The sequence below is a fragment of the Lolium rigidum genome, chromosome 7, assembly GCF_022539505.1.
Source record: "Lolium rigidum isolate FL_2022 chromosome 7, APGP_CSIRO_Lrig_0.1, whole genome shotgun sequence".
Classification (NCBI taxonomy): Eukaryota; Viridiplantae; Streptophyta; class Magnoliopsida; order Poales; family Poaceae; genus Lolium; species Lolium rigidum.
The window spans coordinates 247,874,082-247,900,014 of NC_061514.1; the positions used below are offsets into that span (position 1 = coordinate 247,874,082).

A 25,933-nucleotide genomic window follows, 5' to 3' on the forward strand; every position below is an offset into this window, starting at 1 on the left:
CTTCGGGTCAGTGGGGTGCACCTGCAGCTTCTTGGCTTCCTTCGCAGCGTCAAACTCGTCGGGTCTTACGTTTCGATTGTCGGCTGGTGGCTGCGTGTGATCTGTAACGGCGTCGACTCCGTTAAGTTCTTCCTTGGCTCCGAACTTTGAGGCGATCTTTTGGAAGTCCTTGTCGCAGTTGTCTGATCGGGTAAAGCTTCCATGAACGGTTATCGGTGTCCCGTTGTTGCCTGGCATCTTCAGTTTTAGGTACGCATAATGGGGTACGGCCATAAATTTGGCAAACGCAGGCCTGCTGAGGATGGCGTGGTACTGAGATTCCCAGTCAACTACTTCAAACTCGATCTTTTCCTTCCTGAAATTTCCAGGCGTGCCAAAGACCACATCCAGTGATGTTTTACCAAGAGAATAAGCGGGTCGAGTCGGTATAATGCCATGGAATCCTGTGTCGGACCCTCTTAGCATGTCGACTGTTAAACCCATTGCTCTCGTTGTACTTGCGAATAACAGGTTCAAGCCACTTCCTCCATCCATGAATACTTTGCTCATACTGTACCCCCCCTGATCTGTGCTTCAAGAACAAGGGCTGCGTGACCAGGCCTTAGAACGACCTTCGGGTGATCCGCCCTACTAAAGGAGATACTCTGATCTGACCAGTCGATGAATTCGGGTGTATCGACCATGGCAACTTCCGCATACTTTACTTCTCGGGAGAATTTTTTGATTTCTCTCTTTGAAAAGCTGGTTTTATGGATCATGTTGACTTGCCCGCATGGTTCTGGAAACACCTCAGTTGGTACATGCTTGTCTCCTCCTGCTGGCACGTATGGCTCCGGTATGTATGGTTCTGGTGGATAACTCTAGGACCCTGCCCTTCTCTCCATTGTGCGAACTCTTGACATGGCCTCGGCCCTGAGGTCGTCGTAGAACTGTCGAATTTCCAGAAAATGTCGACAGTTCCTTAACAGGTGGCTGGATTTCTCTCGACCATCCTTCGGGTCGATGTAAGAGTGAAGATAGCACGGTGCCTCGAGCTGCTCCGTAGCCGATAGATACGGTGAGCGAGTGCGACCCTTGATCGATAGCGTGTCGTGGCATCCTCGTTCGAACTGATGGAGGTGAGTGGCTGTTCGTTCTTCCTCTTCGCGGTGCGAGTCCCTTCGTCTTTTCCTTCGCCCTGTCGCGACGTCGAAACTTCCTCGGTTGCTCTCTTGCATGTTCCTGGATGGAATTTTTAGGGTTGTCAATGGAGTGACACCTTCCGAAACTGAGGTCTTCGGGCTAGACGCGCCGGCCCTAGGGAGGCGAAGGAAGCCTCCGGAGTCGATGATGAAGTGGACACCACCGAAAGTAGTATTCATGTCGCCAGACGACCCTACAGGGATCAGGTGCGGCGCTTTGGGGTGTGGCACGAACTCGAAGGGTCCGCAGCGGATTGAATCTCTTGGATCTGATGGCGTTGGTGACTCGAGTAAGAACGCCACAGATGTGATTGGTACTGCCGATGACTTGCCTGGTGCCGACAGGTTTCCCACAGACGGCGCCAATTGTCGAGGGTACTCCTCGGCAATGCCCTCCGATTGGGGCTTAGGGTTGATGGAATCCTGTAGGCTGACACGAGACATCGGTTCACAGACAAGCGGGGGGAGCGATTTACCCAGGTTCGGGCCCTCGATGAGGTAAAACCCTTACGTCATGCATGTCTGATCTTGTTTATGAAAATATTGGGTTACAATGGGGTGCCGAAGGGTTCGGCTGAGATCTCGTCGAGAGGCTAAGTGCTGCGGCGACCTAGCTCTAAACTTTTGGTGGCTAAGATTGCTATGATTGATCGTGTCCGTCGGCAGCCCCTCTCCTGGTCTTTATATAGGAGGTCAGGTCTCAAGAGGTCTAACCGAGTACGACTAGATTTACAGTAGTCCTAGTTCTAAACTTTCCTTGTTCGGCTCATTCCTTGTCTTGTCCGCCAAGGAATCTTCTGCTGCGCCATCCAAGTGGCCCGCCTTGCCTTCGAGTGACTTCAAGGGCCTTCAACTAGATTGTACAGGATAGGGCAATGTCGGTTACCCGAAGGGTAATACCCACGTCAACGTGTGTATTTATTAGAGGACATTCGATCTTGCGGTAAATCAAAACACTGTTTGCAACATTAAAAAATCTGAAAACTACGAATCTCTACGTTAACCTGGTTGGGGGGAGCTGCAGCCTACGCGGCGCATGAGGATGAAACTGACTGATTGATTGGATCAACCGGTGGGTACATCTAAATCATTCCTTAGTGAATGGAATGGAATGAAATGAAGCCTTCTTTCAGCAATTTGCCCTGCATATGCCTGACCAGAGTAGAAAAGTTCTTGGGAGGCAGGAGACAACAACCGAAAAGACAAGTGATCACTTCATAACCTTGTCCCATCTGTGGATCCCCTGGAAAGCCAGGATCCAAAACAAATTTAGCAGTAACAAGCCCATCAAGGCACTATCGGCGTCCAAGCAGTAGTAGAATATTTGTCTTCCGACGAGACCTGATCAAACGGTCACACCAATGCTCCTTGTTTTCCTTTTTCCAGCGTCACGGCTATTCCGATGCACTAACCGTCAGATTCAGAGAGCCGGCAGTTCAAGCTGGCACGTTGATCTGGTAACCGTATTCGTGAGAAAATTAAGAATCATAAACTTGAATATTTGTATTCCCCTAGCGCAATCGAGATGCGCACACTTTATCAAATTGATGCTTATTTTGCCTACATAAACAAATATTCCACGAACTCTGGGCCTGCTTAAAATCAACTCAAAAAATATTTAAAGTGCCCCCTCCGCCGGTTCTTCAGCGACCACACAGGTGGGAAGAGTCAGAAGCTAGCTGACCTCTCAGGACGCTAAGGAACTTTTTTTTCTGGCTCCAAGTGTGGCATTTGGTGCCGGCTTACCTAGGTCCGGATGCGATTCCCTCTGACAATACTTGTTTATCTCTTCTTCTCCCCACTGTACCTACCATCTCTCTCTATTAATCAGTTGACTTGCTTCTGATTAAGTGATTTGAGCAGTATGGACATTCCGATTAAAACAATGTGTACTCTTGCGAAAACGAATTTGGATGTTTGTATCTTCACATGATCAAAACTATAGTCCCACACTAACATTAACATGATCTTCTCACCGAAGTTACTGAAGGAAAAAACAAAACAAACGAAGTGGTCAGGATAAAAGTAAAAGGGGATATGGCTATTTTTCTTTCAAATTCGTTCTGTCTGTGCTGTGATTCAGTGTTTCATCTTTTTTTCAGACGTAGATCATAGTTCTGGCACCATTGGAAATAACGCTCGTAGCTGTTAAACCGGCCTTGTTATGAACTTATGATGAAACCTGACAGACTGAAACTGGAATCATATGGATTTGTCATTTGCGGTACTTTCAGCCGGTCCTTCTCTTTCCAGCTCCTCCATGGAGGGAAAAGCCATTAGTACATCCATTATTTGTTTCTTCAGGATTAAATCCATTATTTGTTTCTGTACTTCTGGCCACATGGAAGCGTATAATTAATTACTTATACGTACTAGAAGTCGCACCAGCAGCTCCTAATTGGCCTTCACTTTTGGCAACCCATGACTTTGCCAAAATAGAAATCACAACCCAAGTTAGAATTTTCAGTGCTCTCACTCTCTTCAAGGTGGAAAAGGAATGACAAGTTTACAATCCATATATTTGCTCTATTGATGATGTCATGCCGTCCTACGAGCAGAACCTGCATTTTCTTCGCCTCATTCATGAGCATGGAAAATAATAAGCAGAAAAAATAAATATTGACATGGCCTGTCCAACTAATACTCCGGTGATCTCATCAATAATGCCATTGAAAATGTGAGGCCAGAGGTAGAACCGGCCTTGCCTGCCTGCCTGCCCAGCTGCCCCGCCTGAGGCCTGCACTGTCCATGGCCTGTCTATATAACAGAGGACATGGGCACACGTCCCAGGCCAGCTTCCAACACATACAGCTGCAAAGAAGAAGCTCGTATCGTACCAACATCACCACAAGAATACTCTCCTCTTCCCATCGTTCGCTCGTCCCTGCATCACCATGCTGCTCATGAGGGCTGCGCCGATGGGCTACGCGAAGGTGGACAAGGTGGACGCCGAGGAAGCGCGCCACTTGAAGGCGCAGTTCCTGATCCACAAGGCGCTCGAGAAGAATGCGCCGATGAGGCGCCCGGCAGCGGCGGCATCGTCGAGAGGCGGCGGGTGCCGGGTCGTCAGGCCGTCGAGGATCGGCGTCCGGCTGAAGCGGCTCAGGATCGCCGTCCGGAGCATCAGGCTGCGCGTCTGCCGGGGCGTGCTCAAGCACATCAGGAACCTCAGGAGGCTCGGGTGTTCTCGGTCTTGAATCGTTCGATCTCTTCCTGCTGAAAGAGGTCTTATTCATGCCTTCGACACTCTGCGCAATGGCTAAGAACAGCATCTGCGCTTGAAGTCCCAAAGAAGATACATGCGTGTGTGCGTGCTTGTGTGTGGATGTATAACAGTAGTATGTAAACGGAGCAGATCGGCAATGCTTGCTCCTGTTTCAGGCTTATGTTTATGCCTTGCTTTTCCTCTGGAATCTGTTCTTGTTAGCACTGACAGTTGATGGAAATCTTCAGTTTTGTGTTAGGTCCATCAATATTGAATGAGATACTACTAATATCTTTGTGCCGCAGATGAGTCCTGGCTTCTGAATCGTAGTATGTTTCGAAAATAAGTTCTGAATATAGATATTCTTTGTTTATTATCACTCTGCAAGATCTCTTAAACAAACGGCTACATCAATTCACGATTACCTTACCTACTACCTACTGGACGGGACATGTGTATCCCGGTAGCAGGGAAAAACGAAAAGAGAGTGATGCGGTGAAGAATTGTTAATGGTTTTTTCTAGATGGCATTGTTAATGGCTGATGAGAAAGTAGAATTGGTGTCTAACTCACGCTGCCGTTTTATTCTCTGTCGAGAACGTCGTGTGCAACGGAACACGTGTCCCCATTCACGAAAATAAATCGTCAAATAAAATTGTGAAGCTGTTGGGGGCAACGCAGAAAATCAGCAGTTGTAGAGTTTAAACCCTTCGAAGGACAGATGGAATGAAACGCTCGACTTGAAGAAGAAAAATGTGCTTGAACTGAAAATGTTTCAGAGACGGTACCCTGACCGCATCAACCGCAGAAGGAAAATGGACGGATAGAAACTGTACTACAAATCATCATAAAGCTCAGTTGATGCATTGTTGACATATGGCAGCCATCAAGGTGACAATACAATTCAGAGGCTAGTTCACCCTCACGCTGAATTTATAAAATGTTAGGTGACATCATAGGCGTCTTCCATCATTAAACAAAAAATGACCATCTACTCACAAACTGACACCAAAGGTCAACATTATTGTCAATATAAACTTTAGAAATACTTGCGGAAAAAAGAAGGATTTGAATTTGCTTGTCAAAGCAAAGAACTTTCTTTCATTCATTCATTATTATTGCTAATATTTTTAAGAGAGAAAGCGCCAAGGTTTACATAGACAAAATAATCCTAATTCGTACTGAATGATTGAGGGTCATAGATATTGTACTCTTATGCGTTTAGGTGCAGCCCATGCCATTGCTCGCTTCAGCATGAGTTATGACTTATGACACTTGAAAGTTACGTCTTCTGTTTATTCATTCATTAGTTTCCTTAACTGATTTCGCTATGTGCATTCCCGTTGTCTCGGCTAGCTCGTGATGTTATGTTGTTATTGGAGAGACTGAATGTATTTGGCGTCATCCTAATGTTAAAATATTGCGTTTTATCGAAAAAGGTAGAGCCGATACAGTTTCGGCTTATATTTAGTGTTTCCTCTCCTTTCTTGAATTTGGGCGCGGCCTCTTGAAACTTTTTTTAACAAGGCAAAAGATGTACAATTTTTTTTTATTAAATAAGGAGTTTAGATGTTTCAAACAAATATCTAGGAACAATCATACGGCTTCTACAATATCCTACTCTCTCGATATCGTATTACACACAAATTTGGCTCTGCCGATGCTCAACATTTTTGCCTCCTCTTTGATCTTTGCAATGATGAACGTTGTGTGGACAGAGGTGAGGGCCTAACCCGAGGTAGAAGGAGGCTGCAGGGAGGAACTCTCTCTTCTTAGGGTTACAGAGATAGAAGCACCTTATATAGGTCAGGACTGAGGTGGGCCAGATGGGCCACAACAGAGAACAAGAAGACAGCCCAACAGATACACCAACAGTTATCCAACACTCCCCTCAAGATGGGTGATAGATGTCAATCATCCCCATCTTGGCATATGCAAGATTACACTCCTTTGATTCTAGTCCTTTTGTTAAACAGTCTGCCACTTGTTGTCCTGATCTCACATAAGCCAATGAGATAATCCATGCATCAATCTTTTCTTTAATAAAGAATCTGTCTATCTCCACATGTTTAGTTCACTCATGTTGGACGGGGTTGTTTGCTATGTTTATGGCAGACATATTATCACACCACACTTTCAAGCTTCCTTGCCTTAAAATTTTCAGCTCTCTTAGAAGGTTTCGTACCCACAACATTTCACCCAGCCCCTGTGACATAGCTCTATACTCTGCTTCGGCTGTTGATTTCGAGACAACAGATTGTTTCTTACTTCTCCATGACACCAAATTTCCTCCAACAAAGACACAATACCCTGAGGTGGATCTTCGATCATCTAAGCAGCTAGCCCAATCTGCATCACAATATCCATCTACATTTAGGTGTCCATTGCTTTTAAACCACAATCCTTTTCCCCAAGTGCCCTTCTGTGGTGACCCAGCGTACCACTGCATGGTGTAGTACACAAGTCGTTGACATAACACAAGTGAAACACCGTTCCACTCATATTACATCCCTCAGAGTGGTACAACAGAAACATATGCGAGTCCAAGGTATGTCTATAGAAGTACACACGAACTGTTTACATAAGATCAACACAGCCTCCTACTTTACAGTGAGGTAAACTTCAAATAAAGCTCCAGAAGAACGACTCATAGTATATCTTATTGCTATCACTATCTCTAAAGATACTAGGCTTGCTATAGAATTCTACCTACTTAGGTGCTTGGATTAGGGAAAAGTTCCCTTCTATTACTAGTCTAAGCTTCCACTCTAACTGATGCAGAAGTTGACTCCATTGACTTCTTTGATTGGATTCTTCATCTTGTTGCAGTTGACTCCTTTGTCTTCGAGTTCCACGGTAGTTTCTCCTTTGGTGCCTTGATCTAAGAAAGGGGTTCAAATGGGAGGGAATGAGTACGAGCGTACTCAGCAAGTTCATATTAGGAAATAGGTGTATCATGCACTAGCTACAGCCATAGACCAGAAAGTCTTAGGCCAATGCAAGTTTTCATAAACATTTCTTCAAAAGGTTTATTTTATTCTGAAAACTATGCCCGTCAGTCTTCACAGGTTGAACATAACTTCATGGAGTTCCTTTCCTGCCGTGTTCGTAGTTCCCTTCCTGGAACAGGGAGTGACAGCCACAATTTGATACACTCTGCAGAGGTGCGTTACTTTTCTCATAAGAGACCTTATCCTTGTTGCCAACCAGGCGTCGGCTTTCCCGTCCACACTTCCTTTGGTGTGAGGCCAGGTGTAAGATCCAAGCCCACACCGCCTTCGCCACGACCCTGCAAACCCACCCTTTTGTCCATCCGTACACCCCCGGTAGACATCTCCCGTTCATACGGCTTTACCCACGGTGTACTATGGACAATCCATCATAGACGGTAGAGCCTCTCATCCACACGGATGGGGATTTTAAAGGATTTCCCAACCTACGGCAGTGTTCTCCCAACACCCCGCCAGGCCCTATCAAGTCCGTTGGCGTGCAGGAGGGAAAAGATACAGTTGGCTTCCCTAGAGCCATTATAGATCTTATGGTCAACGCGATATGTACGGCGCTAGAATCACTGGACGGCATTGGTACTTAATCCTAGATTAATAAAACTCGTGCAATGGAACCTCCACCATATCAACACATACCATGGTTCCATTGCCCACCACATAGTCATATTCATAATTGTAAAATAATACTTTGCTTTTCAATGCATGAGTGATAAGTATAGTACCTTGCATATAGTTTGATACAAATAATCAAATGACATGAGCAAGCGATGAACTCGGCTTTCTTGACTGCAAGATTATGCAGGCAAAAGCTTCGATACGTGATAACTCCAAATGCTGAAATACCATCATCGTCCGGTAAGGACAATGTTTAAAGAACTGGCAAAAAATGCTATAATGCATAGTATGATATGCAATCGCCATGAGCGTAACCTAACCTCGATGATTTAGGATTGATGAGTTGTAAAGATTTCTTTAGGGTGTGTTGCACTTTTAGAATGATTCTCAAACAAGGTTATTATTAGGGTTGGTGATATTAATAGCATAAACAAGTAAGATAATGTATTATAACAAGCATACACATAAAGGATAGTAGTGGGATAAAATGTAAAGAACAGTTGTCAATTTTAAGTTCTACATGACATGGTTAATGATTACTTATATTATACTTCAAAAGAATAACTTTTGAAGAACATGTTAATTAAGAAATAGTAAGTATTTCAAATAAGGATTATTATTCTATGATTTGATTGATATTGGTACTCCAAAAGAATAACTTTTGAAGAACATGATTGATAAAGAATAAAATCACTACAAGTAGGAGCTAAGTGCTTCTAGGGTTTACTATTGGATTCATTTAGTTCATTATTAGGGACTAGTTGGGTTCTTAAGTAGGATTGACCTATATGTAGCAAGTATTAGCAGGTTTATTACTATGGTTGATTATGGTATCATATCAAAGGATGATGGTCAAGGTGGTGCTATGAGTTAGGGTTTATTATAGCTTCTTATTTGTTTTACTAAGTAATCACTAATGGTTTCAAAGCTAGGTGGTTTATTATTTCCTAAATAGGGTTTAGTTGAATAGGAGCATATGATGAGAATTACTACACAAGATGGGTATTAGGGTTCATTACTATGGTTCTACTAGGGTTTGATGGTTGAGGTTGAATTCCATGGTGTGATATTAGGTTTGAGTATTAATGGTGCTAACATATAAACAAGTTAGGGTTTATACCTAGGTGGTACTAATTGGATCATATAGATTTAATTAGACAAATAAAGACATGAAATGATGATCACATGTAAAGTGGTGTTGTTTTATTTTAGTAGATTATGATTATGCATGCATTTGTTTCTAACTAGGGTTCTATAGGTATAGATGAAGCTTATATAATCATATGGCTAAACCCCTAGGGTTTTAGAATTGAAACTAATGTGGAATGATCACATAAAATAATAGGATCAAATTTTTATTTATATTAGAACTAGGGTTTCTAATTATGATACAATCCTTAAAGTAATAATTAGTACTAGAATTAATGTGATTAAGTACTTGGCACAAAATTAATAATAGCCTTATCATTTAATTATTTTAAAAGGTTTAAGAATTAAGACAAATTTTTGTTATGGTTTAATTTCTAGAATTAGGGTTTTATAATTATGATTAGGTTTTAAAATAATAACTTGTTAATTAAAGAATGTTTAAGTTACAAAGTTTGAGTTATCAAAATAATATTAGTTGTTGGTATTTTCTTGCTTTATTAATATTTAAAGAAATAGTAAATGGCAATTTGCAAATTAGGGTTTATGAATTACCACTAATATTTTAATTGATGAAAATATGATCAAGAAAATTAATCTTAACATTTTATTTACTTACTGAATAGATAATATTTAATTTTTAAACTTCACTAATTATTGAATTTAAATTGGATTTAAAACAAATGAAAAGGCATAATTAATAGAGTTAAAAATAAGTGAATTATTATTTTGACACACATTTTTATTTCATATTTTATTTGAATAGAGTTTATTTTTGTGAGCATTTTGATATATTATTTTTATTTTTCTGAGCTAAAATGAATTTTATATAATTTTGCAAAGTTTCAGTTATTTACTTGTTTTAAATTAAATAGAAATACTTTTTGCACCGATCTGGATCTAACTCTGGCCACAGACAGGTGGGTCCTGTGGCCAACTCAGCTGCCACGCGGGCATGGACTGGTCAAGGCCGCAGGTGGGACCTATGGCCACGTCGGCCTCGCCGGTCAATCGACCGCCGACGGTCAGCGCACGACGGCGCCGCCGATTTACGGCCTCCCGAGGCGGACTACTAGGCTTTTCCGACTCCCCTCGAGCTACTGAACATGATGGTGGATTTGGTTTGGCGAGGGGATCACCGGAGCTAACTCCGGTGAGCTCTACCGCGGTGGCGACTCCGGCGAGATCTCGAATCGGGCGCTATGATTGGTGCTAGAGGGCAGTAAGAGGCTCCAGAGATGCGCAAGCTCACCCTGGTGCTTCCCAGGTAGTCGCCGGTGTCGATTGGAGACGGAATCGACCTCAACTTCGCCGATTCCGGCGATGTACTGCGGGAGAAGATCTTGAAATTGGCCGCACTCAGACCTCCCCTGGATGCTCGGCTTGATCAGTTGAACGAAGACGTCGAGGCGCATCTCCTCGACCACCTCCTGAGCTCCGGGGTGACCTCCACCGTCGATTTCGTGCTCAACTCCGGCGGCAGTGAGTGGAAGAGATTGAGGGATAGAGAGGGCTAGAGGGGGAATGAAGGGGTGGCGAGATGCTAGGGTTTCCTGGCGGTGCTGCTGGTGGTTTTATAGCGCGAGGGAAGCTCCACAACGGCGACGCGGTGGCGGAGAAGGCCGGGATGCGTCGGTGAGTGGTTGAATGATTTGGGCACGAATCGGGACTCACAGGAGATAAGACGGACGTGAAGACGCTTGTACGGGGTTCAGAGATCGTCTGCGACGTTCGGGGCGTGCTTATCCTCCACGAGGACGTGGCCACAGTGCTCGCCGGCGTGTCGTCTGCGAGGAAGAAGACGGAGCTTCTTTTCTTCCTCGCCGAAATGGTACGGGAGCGTGGGTCATTTTATTGATGGACTGGGCCTCGACGTGGGCTGGACTGCTGGGCTGCTGATGGATGGCCTCGTGGGCTGCTGCGGCTGCTGAGGTCCACCAGGTAAGCTTCCTCTCCTCTTCTCTTTTCTATTTCTGTTTTATAATTCTGTTTTTCTATTTTGTTATTTGAATTCAATTTTGAATTCTGTTTTGCTTTGCAGGTTCTAAAATATTTGAGTATCAAAATAATTTGGTAATATTGCTTACTGCATAGTGTTGCTTTTATAAATAAATATTTAGTTCATGATTAGACTAATATGTTGCGAGGTTTAATGAAAATAGACATGGAACTATGTTTTTATTTTAGTTCCCTTTTAATTTAGGAACTCAATGTATTCAGGTGATTTGAATTTTATAATCAATGCATGATGAACACATTATATTTTGGTAGTGTTAAACAATATTGATTGTTCATATTATTTTAATTATGGCTAGATGTCAAAATAAATGGTAATAAGGATGGAATTGAATCATGATTTTATGTGGAGACTTATTTCTAAGGGTTTAAGAAAATGGTTGGCTTCACTCTATGTTAAATAATCTTGCTTAGCAAACTACTAACTTGAATTATTTAAAATAGATCCTAAGCTCATTATGGTTAATTCACTTACTAAGGTAGTTCTATTTTATAAAACATTATTTTACTTGGTTAACTAATCAAGTTCCTTGGAATAGAAAATAGAATGGGATATTGGTTCACTCTACTCCCTTAAATAGCACTTAAGCTTAGGTATATATGGCTTGGTTTATACTTGGGATACATGATACACAAGTGAGGACATATTATTTTATGTGGAGTGGATCCTATGTGAAAGAGTTTAGGGTTTTAGTAGTGATCACCCAAGTGGTACACAATTAGGATTAGGAGAGCATAATCTTTGGTTATGTTTTATTTGACTAGGATTACTCCTCCTCACTTAGGTATAAGTCTTGTATCAAGGCAATGCTAGGTTTGTCTCAAGTGTTTGGATAGGCAAGGTTTAAATACAATAACATTACTACTCTACACAAGGCATGAGGATTGGTTTGTTTAATTACTAGTGATTTACTTATCATTTCATGAGAAGAATGAGATCTATTGATCACATATATAAGTTTTAACTTATCATCTAGATTTACAAGGTAAGATCATGCATTATACCTGATCAACTATTCCTCACTAATCTCTCTTTATTGTTCCTCTCATCACATTCACTTAGGTTCTTAGGGTTTATGATCATTACCCAATTTGTAATGATCAAAGTATTAGCCTTATAACAATTCATTAGTGAATCATGGTTCTCTTCTCCAAGATCAAGTATTGGTCCATATACTTGAGTGTGCACATATAGCTTGAGCTCTTTGGAATAGGTAAGGTTTTCTCTAGGGTTTATGATCATTACCAAGGTGTAATGATCACCACACTTGCCTCTCTATAATTACTAAAGAATAGTTCCTTACTAAGTCAATTAGGGTTTAGTACTTGACTTATACTTCTTCTAGCATTACTTACCATCAATAACTTATCTCACTAGGATAGGGTTTGAACTTTAGCCTAGGGTTATACTCAATGGATGGTGTACACATATATAAATAATGCTCTCCTCTCTTTGAGGTTTATTGGAAATGAATTGGAATGGACATGATGGAATAGTCAAGGGTTGATAAAGAATGAATAAGACTGTCATTGACTTGGATCAAGTATTATATTTGAAAAGATATACCATGTGAATCATGATGAGAATTACTTATTTAGTACAAGACATGGAAAAGATAAGTAAAGAATAGTTTCTTAATTAATTGGGTTCTTTGATTTGTAATTGAACAATTATTCATGTGTTGTTGTAAGGAATGTCATGTTGAGATCTTTTATGGGATCTTGTAGTTGACCCTTACTTAAGGTGTTGTTTGTTGTAAAACTAATTCCATTTGATCTAGTCCATAGATCAAATCATCTCTACCCAAAACAAGGTTTTAGCAAAGATCACAGTGAGGTTTATAGCGCTTGACTTGATGTTCTACTTCAATTCCAGCAAGTCAAGTGAAACTTCAGTTACTGTGGTAAGTTTTATTTGAAAGCGCGAAAATTCCCTGGATTTTCTATGCATGAATGCAATGCACACTTTGTTGTTCTCTCATTTTGTTGCCTCTAAACCTGGGATATTACAGCTTCAAGTATCTCAGGATTCTTTGAGCTGCTTCCAAGTGTCCATCCCTCGGATCATGCATATAGCGACTCACTACACTCACTTCAAATGATATATCTGGTCTCGTGTGGCATAAGTATATTAGTCTTCCAACAAGTCTTTGATATTTCTCCTTGTCTATGGGTTCTCCAGACACTGCTATGATTTTATTATTTTGTTCAATAGGTGTTGAAGCCACTCGGCATCCCAACATGCCCATATCATCTAAGAGATCCAAAGTATACTTTCTTTGAGATAGTGATATCCCTTTTGACGATCTTGCAACTTCTATTCCAAGGAAGTATTTAAGTTTTCCCAAATCTTTCACCTCAAAGGCTTGACTCAAGCATCCTTTTAGTTTTGCGATTTCCACATCATCATCTCCTGTGATAATAATATCATCAACATACACAGCAAGGATAGTGATTTTCTGCTCAGAATGTCTGTAAAATAATGTATGATCTCCATTGCATTGACCATATCCCATGCCACACACCACTTGTCTAAACCTATCAAACCAGGCCCGTGGAGATTGTTTGAGACCATATAGAGATTTCTTCAGTCTACACACCTTTCCTTTAGTTTCAGGTCTGACAAATCCTGGTGGCATCTCCATATACACCTCCTCTTGAAGATCACCATGCAGAAATGCATTTTTGACATCAAGTTGATGCAAGGGTCATCCGAAATTTGTTGCACAAGAGATAAATATTCTAACAGTGCTCATTTTTGCCACTGGTGCAAACGTCTCATCATAGTCAATGCCATAAGTCTGACTATATCCTCTTGCCACAAGTCTTGCCTTATATCTCTCCACTTTTTCTTCTGCATTTTGTTTTACAGAATAGATCCACTTACATCCTACTGTATTCTTTCCTTTAGGGAGATCTGTCAACTCCCATGTTTTATTTTTCTTCAAGGATTCTAATTCTTCCATCATAGCATTGCACCATCTCGGGTCCAATCTGGCTGCCTTCTAATCCTTAGGAACATATACAGTTTGCAATGATGCAACAAAATCCCAAAAAGAGGGTGACAATGCCTCTACGTCATAGTCATCATAACTCAGTCGCTTTGGGGGCCCAACTTTCCTTATCCCTTTCCTTATTGCAATTGGCAAGTCTAGGCTATTATTGGACTCAGTCTGAGATTGATTCTCCTCAGCAGAATCTGCACTTGTGCTTCCTTGATTTTCAGGTCCAATGGGTTGCTCCCCTTGTCCCTGGTCTTGTTGCTCCTCCAGTGCATCTAGTTGTTCCCTTTGTACTTGTCTTCTAGAGTACACAAGTGGATTCTGCAGCCATCTTTATGGTGGTATGGGTCTAGGTGGTGTAGGTGTACCAGGAATTGCAGGAATCTCCGCAACAATAGGAATTTGTTGATGTTGCTGTTGGCCACCATCTTGCTGCTCTTGATCACAAGGGCAGAGCTACACCCCGGGCAGCCCGGGCCATGTCCCGGGACTCAGCAATTTTTTTGGCCACTTACCCATATGGATTTTTGATTTCGCCCCGGGTAAAGCCCAGTACTCGCCCATCTTTTCTGGCCTGTACCTAGAATGACTAAAACCAGGTGAAAAACTATGACTCGGTCCGTCTTCTTCCCCTCGCTCGTTGCGGCTGGACGCGTGTGCCACCACTCCGTCATCTTTGGTCGTCCGGCTTGCCGACCGGGGCCACGCCGCTCCCTGCTCACTGCTGACCCGTCTTCCTAGAACTGCGAGTCTGCGACCTCCTCCGTGCAACAGCCGGCCGATGTTGGCCAAGGGTTTCTGTGCTAGAGCGTTGCAGCTGTTCGCCTCTTCCTCTTTTGTCCAGGTTTCACTCGACTCAGCTACGGCAGCCCCTCTGCAGGAGCTAGGTGATCTCTTTCAAATTTCAATTTAATTGATTTATGTGACCGCTCAATATTGAGATTCATTTTGCTATCAATTTCATGTTTTGGTAATATAGTAAGATTTAGAGGCTCCACATACATGCTAATATTTTTTGCTAACGATTTCTAAAGTAACAAATATTGTTGTTTTTCAATTGTTATATACTTTTCTAATCATTAACAACTGAGTTAAAATTATATCTTTGAAACCGTACCAAAAAGTTTGTGTTATTACATGATTTTTATTTTTTTGTGCTTCGTTTTTGGCCCGGGGCTTGCTCCAATCCTGGCTCCGCCACTGCTTGATCACCACCTTGTTGTTGCTCCCCCTCTTGAGCATCACCAAGATGGTCAAGTCCCTGGAACAAGCCACTAAGATCACTCTCACCGTCATAAAATGGTTCTGACTCGCGAAACGTGACATCCATGCTTACAAATGTCCTCCTGTCAGTGGGACTCCAACACTTGTAACCCATCTGTCTGGAGGAATAGCTAATAAAGATACATTTGATAGCCTAATGATCTAGCTTGCCAACAGATGGTCTATGATCCCTTACAAAACATGTACAGCCAAAGAGTTTGGGTGGTACAACAAAGTCATTGTTATTTAGAAGGAGTTGGCAAGGACACTGCATACCTAGAGTCTTTGAAGGCATTATGTTGATCAAATACGTAGCAGTCATAACTGCTACACTCCATAAGAACTTGGAACATTCATGGTAAACATAAGAGATCGAGCCACTTCAAGAATGTGCCTATTCTTCCGCTCAGCAACTCCATTCTGGGGAGGAGTGTCAGGACATGAAGTCTAGTGCAGTATACCTTGCGAAGATAACAAAGCAGCAAAAGGTTTGTTGATATATTCAGTACCATTATCAGTTCTGATCACTTGCACCTGAACATTGAATTGGTTTTTCACATAGGCACAAAAACTCCGAAAACAAGTGAACACTTCATCTTTATGACGCATGATGTCTACGCACGCTTCTATTCCTGTAGACAGTGTTGGGCCTCCAAGAGCAGAGTTTTGTAGAACAGTAGCAAGTTTCCCTTAAGTGAATCACCCAAGGTTTATCGAACTCAGGGAGGTAGAGGTCAAAGATATCCCTCTCAAGCAACCCTGCAATTAAGATACAACAAGTCTCTTGTGTCCCCAACACACCTAATACACTTGTCGGATGTATAGGTGCACTAGTTCGGCGAAGAGATAGTGAAATACAAGTAATATGGATGATTATAAGTAGTAATTGCAATCTGAAATAAAAATGGCAGCAAGCGAACATGTAGCGTAACTTGTTGGAAACGGTGTTTCAATGCTTAGAAACAAGGCCTAGGGATCATACTTTCACTAGTGGACACTCTCAACAATGATCACATAATTGAATAAATAAATGCTACTCTCAAACACTCTCTTGTTGGATAACAAACACCATTCATTGTGTAGGGCTGCAAAAGCACACCTCAAGCCGGAGTAAACAAGCTCCACAACGTCATAAAGGAATCACACACGATGCGCACACCGTCACCATCACACCGTGGAGAGTGACTCCGGAGTTCATATTAAAGTAACCTCTAGAGTGCATAGTAGACAAGAGTAACATCTACATATTCAACTAGATTACAAAGCTCATGATCACATAAAGATTACACCATGGGAGAGAGAGATGAACCACATAGCTACCGGTAGAGCCCTCAGCCTCGGGGGAGAACTACTCCCGCATCAGTCCGGAGGCGGGCATGGTGACGTAGAGCCCTCCGGTGATGATTCTCTTCTCCGGCAGGGTGCCGGAGGAGATCTTCTAAACCCCCGAGATAGGGTTGACGGCGGCGGCGTCTCTGGAACTGTTCTCGTATTTTGGCTCTCGGTGCTAGCGTTTTCGGAGACGAAGGAATAAATAGGCGAAGGGGCAGCGTCGGGGGAGCCAGGGGGCTCCCTCCCCACATGTCGGCGCGGGGGGCCCCACTACCGCGCCGCCCTATGGTGTGGGCCCCCTGTTGCCTTCCTCGACTCTTCTTCGGTCTTCTGGAACACTCCGTGGAAAATAGGGCCGTGGGCTTTTGTTTCGTCCAATTCCGAGAATATTTGTAAACCAACTTTTCCGAAATAAAAAACAACGAAAAACAAGAACTGCACCGTGGCATCTTGTTAATAGGTTAGTCCCAGAAAATGCATAAAAACATTATAAAGTGTGAATAAAACATGTAGGTATTGTCATAAAACTAGCATGGAACATAAGAAATTATAGATACGTTGGAGACGTATCAAGCATCCCCACGCTTAGTTCTACTCGTCCTCGAGTAGGTAAACGATAACAAAAGTAATTTCTGAAGTGACATGCTACCAACATAATCTTGATCAATACTATTGTAAAGCATATGAGATGAATGAAGTGACTCAAAGCAATGGTCTATAGTTTGCTAACAAACAGATAATGACTAAACAATTGAATCATATAGCAAAAACTTTTCATGAATAGTACTTTCAAGACAAGCATAAAAAAGTATTGCATAAGAGTTAACTCATAAAGCAATAGATTCTTAATAAAAGGTTTTGAATCGACACAAAGGAAGATTTAAGTTTCAGCAATTGCTTTCAACTTTCAACATGTATATCTCATGGATAATTGTCAACACAAAGTAATATGATGAGTGCAATAAGCAAGCATGTAAGAATCAATGCACACAGCTTGACACAAGTGTTTGCTTCTAAGATAGAAAGAAGTAGGTAAACTGACTCAACATAAAGTAAAAGAAAGGCCCTTCGTAGAGGGAAGCAGGGATTAAATCATGTGCTAGAGCTTTTCAAGTTTTGAAATCATAAAGAGAGCATAAAAATAAAGTTTTGAGAGGTGTTTGTTGTTGTCAACGAATGGTAGTGGGCACTCTAACCCCCTTGTCAAACAAACTTTCAAAGAGCGGCTCCCATGAAGGACGTTATCTCTACCAGCAAGGTAGATCATCCCTCTTCTCTTTTGTTTACACATGTATTTTAGTTTTATTTATAGATGACACTCCTCCCAACCTTTTTCTTTCACAAGCCATGGCTAACCGAATCCTCGGGTGCCTTACAACATTTCACATACCATGGAGGAGTGTCTATTGCAAAATTAAGTTGCTTACTGATAAATCAGGGCAAAACATGTGAAGAGAATTATTAATGAAAGTTAATTAATTGGGGCTGGGCACCCCGTTGCCGCCTCTTTTTGCAAAATTATTGGATAAGCGGATGTATATGCCACTAGTCCATTGGTGAAAGTCTGTCCAACAAGATTGAAAGATAAAACACCACATACTTCCTCATGAGCTATGAAACATTGACACAAATAAGGAGTAATAAATTTTTGAATTGTTTAAAGGTAGCACATGAAGTATTTACTTGGAATGGCAGAAAAATGCCACATAGTAGGTAGTTATGGTGGACACAAATGGCATAGGTTTTGGCTCAAGGTTTTGGATGCACGAGAAGCATTCCCTCTCAGTACAAGGCTTTGGCTAGCAATGTTGTTTGACGCAAACACAAGTATAAACCGGTACAACAAAACTTACACAAGAACATATTGCAAGCATTATAAGACTCTACACTGTCTTCCTTGTTGCTCAAACACTTTTTACCAGAAAATATCTAGACCTTAGAGAGACCAATCATGGAAACCAAATTTCCACAAGCTCTATGGTAGTTCTCCACTAATAGGTTTAAACTACATGATGCAAGAGCTTAAACATGATCTACTTGAGAGCTCAAAACAATTGCCAAGTATCAAATTATTCAAGACAATATACCAACTACCACATGAAGCATTTTCTGTTTCCAACCAAATAGCAATAAGTGCAGTGGCTTTCAGCTTTTGCCATGAACATTAAAAGTAAAACGAAGAACACCAGTGTTCAAATGAAAAAGCGGAGCGTGTCTCTCTCCCACACAAGCATGTTAGGATCCGATTTATTCAGAGAATGAAAATAACAAAACAAAAATAAAAGCACACAGACGCTCCAAATAAAGCACATAAGATGTGACGGAATTAAAATATAGTTTCACTAGAGGTGACCTCATAAGTTATTGATGAAGAAGGGGATGCCTTGGGCATCCCCAAGCTTAGACGTTTGAGTATTATCGAAATATGCAGGGATGAACCACGGGGGTATCCCCAAGCTTAGACTTTTCACTCTTCCTGATCATATTATATCATCTTCCTCTCTTGATCCTTGAAAACTTCCTTCACACCAAACTCAAAGCAATCTCATTAGAGGGTTAGTGCATAATAAAAAATTCACATGTTCAGCAAGGAAACAATCATTCCCAACACTTCTGGACATTACCCAAGGTTACTGAAATTTAATGGAGCAAAGAAATCCACTCAAACACAGTAAAAGAGGCAATGCGAAATAAAAGGCAGAATCTGTCAAAACAGAACAGTCCGTAAAGATGAATTTTTTCGAGGCACTTAACATGCTCAGATGGAAAAGCTCCAGTTGAATGAAAGTTGCGTACATATCTGAGGATTACTCATGAATTATTTCAGAATTTTTAGATTTTGCTACATAGAGAAAAGCTCAAATTCGTGACAGCTAAAAATCTGTTTCTGCGCAGAAATCCAAATCTAGTATCAACTTTCTATCAAAGACTTTACTTGGCACAAAAATGCAAGAAAATAAAGATACCAAGATATTGCTACAGTAGTAGGTAGTACCTTGACTCAAAAATAAAACAAAAAATGCAGAAATAAAACAATGGGTTGTCTCCCAAGAGCGCTTTTCTTTAAAGCCTTTTAGCTAGGCATGATAATTTTCATGATGCTCTTATAAAGATGAGAGTTGAATATAAGAGAGCATCAAAAAGCAAATACCAAACACATTTAAGTCTAACCCACTTTCTATGCAAACGAATCTTGTAAGAAAACAAATTATTGAAGCATGCAGCTACTATCATAGAAAGACAAAGCAAGTGCAACTTCAAAATTTTCAACAAAAAGAGAGGTGACTTAATATTATTGAGATATATAAAACCATGTCTCCCTCTCTCATAATAATTTTCAGTAGTATCATTGATAAACTCAACAATATAGCTATCGCATAAAGCATTCTTATCATGATCCACATGCATAAAAGTATCATTACTCTCCACACAAGCATAATCAATTTTATTAGTAATAGTGGGAGTAAAACTATCACATCCATCATTATAATCATCATAAATTGGAGGCATAGAATAATCATAATGAATTTTATCCTCAATAGTAGATGGACTGAAAATATCACAAGCATCATTCGAATTACCACATATTGGAGACAAAGCATTATCAAGGAAAAATACTTCATCCAAAGCTGAGGAGCAAAAAAGATTATTTTTATATAAACTAGCTTCCCCAAGCTTGGGTTTTTCCATAGCATTAAAAATAATGGCATCAAAAAAATTTATACTAATAATATTACTACCACTATTATGCAGACAAACTTCCATAGGTTTTTTAATTTTCTCTTCAAAAGCATCATGTCCTAATTCAATATAAATTTCATAAAGATCTCTAATTTTTTTGTTGTTTTCCATTAAGCCTAACTAGTGAAATAAAAACAAGAAACAAAAAGATATAATTGCAGAATCTAAAGGAAATAGCTTCGATCACTCACACACCAAGCAACAGTGCTAGGAAATAGCTTAGTAGTCGGAGGATGTGAATACCTTTTACCTTACCTCCCCGGCAACGACGCCAGAAAATAGCTTGATGTCTACGCACGCTTCTATTCCTGTAGACAGTGTTGGGCTTCCAAGAGCAGAGGTTCGTAGAACAGCAGCAAATTTCCCTTAAGTGAATCACCCAAGGTTTATCGAACTCAGAGAGGTAGAGGTCAAAGATATCCCTCTCAAGCAAACCTGCAATTAAGATACAACAAGTCTCTTGTGTCCCCAACACACCTAATACACTTGTCGGGTGTATAGGTGCACTAGTTCGGCGAAGAGATAGTGAAATACAAGTAATATGGATGATTATAAGTAGTAGTTGCAATCTGAAATAAAAATGGCAGCAAGCGAACATGTAGCGTAACTTGTTGGAAACGGTGTTTCAATGCTTAGAAACAAGGCCTAGGGATCATACTTTCACTAGTGGACACTCTCAACAATGATCACATAATTGAATAAATAAATGCTACTCTCAAACACTCTCTTGTTGGATAACAAACACCATTCATTGTGTAGGGCTGCAAAAGCACACCTCAAGCCGGAGTAAACAAGCTCCACAACGTCATAAAGGAATCACACACGATGCGCACACTCGTCACCATCACACCATGGAGAGTGACTCCGCAGTTCATATTAAAGTAACCTCTAGAGTGCATAATAGACAAGAGTAACATCTACATATTCAACTAGATTACAAAGCTCATGATCACATAAAGATCACACCATGGGAGAGAGAGATGAACCACATAGCTACCGGTAGAGCCCTCAACCTCGGGGGAGAACTACTCCCGCATCAGTCCGAAGGCGCGCATGGTGATGTAGAGCCCTCCGGTGATGATTCCCCTCTCCGGCAGGGTGCCGGAGGAGATCTTCTAAACCCCCCGAGATAGGGTTGACGGCGGTGGCGTCTCTGGAACTGTTCTCGTATTTTGGCTCTCGGTGCTAGGGTTTTCGGAGACGAAGGAATAAATAGGCGAAGGGGCAGCGTCTGGGGAGCCAGGGGGCTCCCTCCCCACGTGTCGGCGTGGGGGGCCCACTACCGCGCCGCCCTATGGTGTGGGCTCCCTGCTGGCCTTCCTCGACTCTTCTTCGGTCTTCTGGAACACTCCGTGGAAAATAGGGCAGTGGGATTTTGTTTCGTCCAATTCCGAGAATATTTGTAAACCAACTTTTCTGAAATCAAAAACAGCAGAAAACAGGAACTGGCACCGTGGCATCTTGTTAGTAGGTTAGTCCCAGAAAATGCATAAAAACATTATAAAGTGTGAATAAAACATGTAGGTATTGTCATAAAACTAGATGGAACATAATAAATTATAGATACGTTGGAGACGTATCAACACATAAGATAAATTCAAGTCATTCTGGAATAGCAGTCAATAAAAGTCACAAAGTACTTCATGCCACTTACTGACACAACATGACACGTCCATACACCAGAGTGCACTAACACAAATGGGGATACACTTCTGATCCCTCTACTAACATAAGAGGTTCTCTTATGCTTAGCATATTCGCAAGTATCACAACATAATTTGGTTTTGTCCACTCCATTCATTACATCAGGAAAAACTCGAAACATTTTATCAAACGTCATGTGGCCCATTCGACAATGATGAACTAGAGCCATACTCTCCTTTCCTCCAACAATCGTAGCAAGCACAGAACTAGCATCATACCCCATCTTGTCACGATCTATGTGCCAAAGACCTCTATGCCTGGTTGCAGTCCCAATCTTCTTACTGCTCTCCCTTTCCCGAATTAAACACATATATCTATCAACTATTATACGGTAGTCCTGCTGATCAATCAGGGCACTTAGAGATAGAAAATTTACTGGAAAAGCATGAACATGTAGAACTGGTGACAATTTTATGTTGGGTGTACATTGCACCGACCCCTCCCCTTTTATAGATTGTGCTGTGCCATCTGATGTTTGGATAGTGCCTCTATGTGTGGGAGGATACTGAGTATAAGAGTCAAACTCACTAATATTCCCAGTAACATGTTTGGATGCTCCAGAATCAAGAATCCAATTTGAATTAGCATTATGAGTGGCTATAGAAACTCGATCAATATTACCTTCATCATTGTAGACATAGTGAGCAAAGTTCCCAAAGGTTGCTTCATTTTGTCCTTCTTCCTTTGATTGTCCCTGAGAAGTACTGGTAGTTGGCTCTGAAGCTGCTGCCATATGTGCCTTGGGTGATATAGCGTGCTGCTATCCACCACCCCTGCCATACGGTTGTCCACCACCTCTGCCATACTGATGTCCATATGGTTGTCCACCACCTACTGCCATACCGATGTCCATATGGCTGTCCACCACCTCTGCCATACTGATGTCCACCACATCTTCCATACTGCTGCCCATATGGCTGTCCACCACCTCTACAATCACCTCTTCCTCTGTAGCTTCCTCTGCCATGTGTGTATCCTCCCTCCCTCTACTGGGTGTAGCAAAGGAGGTACACTGATGCTTCAAGTGTCCCTTCTGTCCACAAGTATAGTAGTCTCTCATCTCTTGTCTCTCGGTAGTGTAGAAGGTCGGATGAGGGACATAATCGCTTCCCTTTGTCATATTCAGACACACTTCCTCTCTGGACATAGCTGCAATGGCTTCTTTGAGAGAAGGGGTAGTGGTTTGATGCAGTAAAGCAGCCCTTCTCCTCTCAAAATCTTGATTAAGACCTTTCAAGAACTTCATGACTCGCCGATGTTCAATCCAGCTTGCAGCAGCACTCACACATTCCCCATGGGCAAGTTCCAGAGGATCAACATGATCTAAATCTCCCCAAAGATGCTGCAACTCAGCCACATATGCCATCACAATTTTGTTTCCTTGTTGCAAGTCATGCACTTTATCCTCAATCTCAGCAATCAACATAATTTTCCCCTTTCCAGAATAGAGATTTGATAGGGTGTCCCATACCTCTGAAGCTTTTGTGAGTGCCTCTACAGAAGCAGCAATGTTAGGAACCAAAGAGTTAAGCAACCATGCCACAATCAGAGAATTTATGGCATTCCACTGTTTCCATTCCGGACTGGTCTTGTCTGCTCGTCTGCAGCTTCACCACTCACACGTTCATCCAGCCCTTTCGAGTTCATAATCAACAGCGCCCTCCTTGACCACCGGAGATAGTTGCCCACTCCTTCCAACTTGATTTCATTCGCCGACAGCTCAAGTTTCTGACCGATGTTGGTATGGGGAACGATTATTCCCCCTCCAGCAGATCCTCCTCCTCCATCTCCTTTGGTAGTGATAAGTTCTGCCAGCTTCTCCAGAGCCTTGGCCAAATCCCCGTTGTCACCCATGCTTGACACCAAACTAACCTCTCCGAAACACCAAAGGGCTTACCCGCAGGATGCCCTCTTCGTCTCCTTACTCGTCACTGTCTTCCACTCCTTGCCGCCGCAGCAGCCTGCTCCCTTCCTCTTCCTCCTAGCTGCCACAGCAGACTAGGCTTCCAGATCGGCAGTCCTTCCCGTCGTTGCCCTCACTGCCCCTTGCTCTGGTACCATGTGGACAAAGGTGAGGGCCTAACCTGAGGTAGAAGGAGGCTGCAGGGAGGAACTCTCTCTTCTTAGGGTTACAGAGATAGAAGCATCTTATATAGGTCAGGACTGGGTTGGGCCAGATGGGCCACAACAAAGAACAGGAAGACAGCCCAACAGATACACCAACAGTTATCCAACACGTTGACAGTGAGGCATTGTTACGGAAGACTCTAGCATTTCTTTCATTTCAAACTTCCCAAGAAACGAGGATGAGCATGGAAGTGTGGCCTTCCGAGTGGCGGCATATCCCAAACCCATCTTGGTCCTCCCATCTTTGACGATATCTTCATTTGCTCACGTGGAGGTGTCAATGTCGTGTCGTCCAAACCAAGGAAGGATTGCATTCCAAATGTGGGTGGTAAAGCGGAATTTGAAGCGGAGTTGCGACGCCGATTCTTGAACTTGGTTACGTAGAGGGAAATTACAAGTCATCCTCTTCTAATCAACCGGTTCGTCCAAATTCTATTGTGTAAGACCATGTGAAAAATTTGCATTTAAGAGGTGCTCAAATCTTCCAAACCATAGGCTTCAAGGTGAAACGAGTAGTGCCCAAGACCTATCCATGGCTTTGTTTCATCCATCCATTCATGCCAAAGCCACCTAAGTCAAAGAGCAGTTGCAAACTTATGAACGTTCAAGATGCCAAGACCGCCAAGCTTAGTTGGGCGACAAACCAAGATCCAATTAGCTTTGCACTTTCCTGCGGACATCTTCTCACAACCGATCCACAAATATGCACTAAGTAAAATTTTAATCTTTTGAAGTACTTCCTTTGGAAGGTCAAGATACATTATATAATAGATTTCTCGAGAGGTAATGACAGCGTGAACTAACACTCTGCAGGCCTGCCACAGTAACATTTTTCTAACTCTCGGATTCAAGCCTGCTGGCAAATTTATCTTCAAGGTGTTAAAGGTTCATCATTTGAAGGCGTTGAATGGAAAGTGGTAGGCCTAAGTATAGCATGGGGAATGAGTCTACTATAGGCGTAAAGTGTTGAAGGATGTCGTCGAGGTCAAGATCAACACATCCAATTGGGGCAACGAGACTCTTTTGGCAATTGGTGCTCAAACCGGTGGCATCTCCAAACAAAGAAAGAAGAAAGTGTAGCCACAAGGAATTTTATGTTATCCTTGGTAAGTGCCACAAAACCGGCCGCGTCGTCGGCGTAGAGAGAGGTGTGTTCCATAGGAACTCTTCCCCAAAGGGAGTGACGTTGCCCTTGTTCGTTCGCCTTTTGAAGGATGAAGTTGATTTGGTCAATTGAAAACACAAATGTGAGTGGTGATAACAGGTCTCCTTGGTGAAGTCCACGACCATGCTTGCTATGATCACAAGGCACGACGAGATTCCAAACCCACTCACACAATCTTGTAGGAAAACCATGCCGACGATGGAGGTCCATGATATATTCCCATTACACGGAATCAAAAGTTTTCTTGATACAAAGTTTGAAAAGATATATCTCCAACCACCCCCCCCCTCCAATGTCCTATGGGCGCCAAAGGAGAAAATCTCGCCCAGCCGCCCCCCCTATAGCACAGTTTCATCTGACACAGACCATTTTTTCCATCTGGCGCTCCCATGCCGCACCCAAACTAGGGGGGGTGCCAGTGTCAGTGCC

The 25,933-nt window shown here is 42.2% G+C and overlaps 1 protein-coding gene across 1 annotated transcript; it reads left to right on the forward strand.

The window, feature by feature from the left end:
• Window positions 1-3,998: 3,998 nt before the first annotated feature.
• On the forward strand, window positions 3,999-4,638 carry LOC124671479. Its single transcript, XM_047207848.1, has one exon. It carries the CDS (start codon window positions 4,076-4,078, stop codon window positions 4,376-4,378), a length of 303 nt encoding a protein of 100 aa, XP_047063804.1. The 5' UTR covers window positions 3,999-4,075; the 3' UTR covers window positions 4,379-4,638.
• Window positions 4,639-25,933: the final 21,295 nt, after the last annotated feature.

What these genes read in the sequence shown, in the direction of transcription:
- LOC124671479 (XM_047207848.1), top strand. Translation starts at nt 4,076, where the DNA reads ATGCTGCTCATGAGGGCTGCGCCGATGGGCTACGCGAAGGTGGACAAG.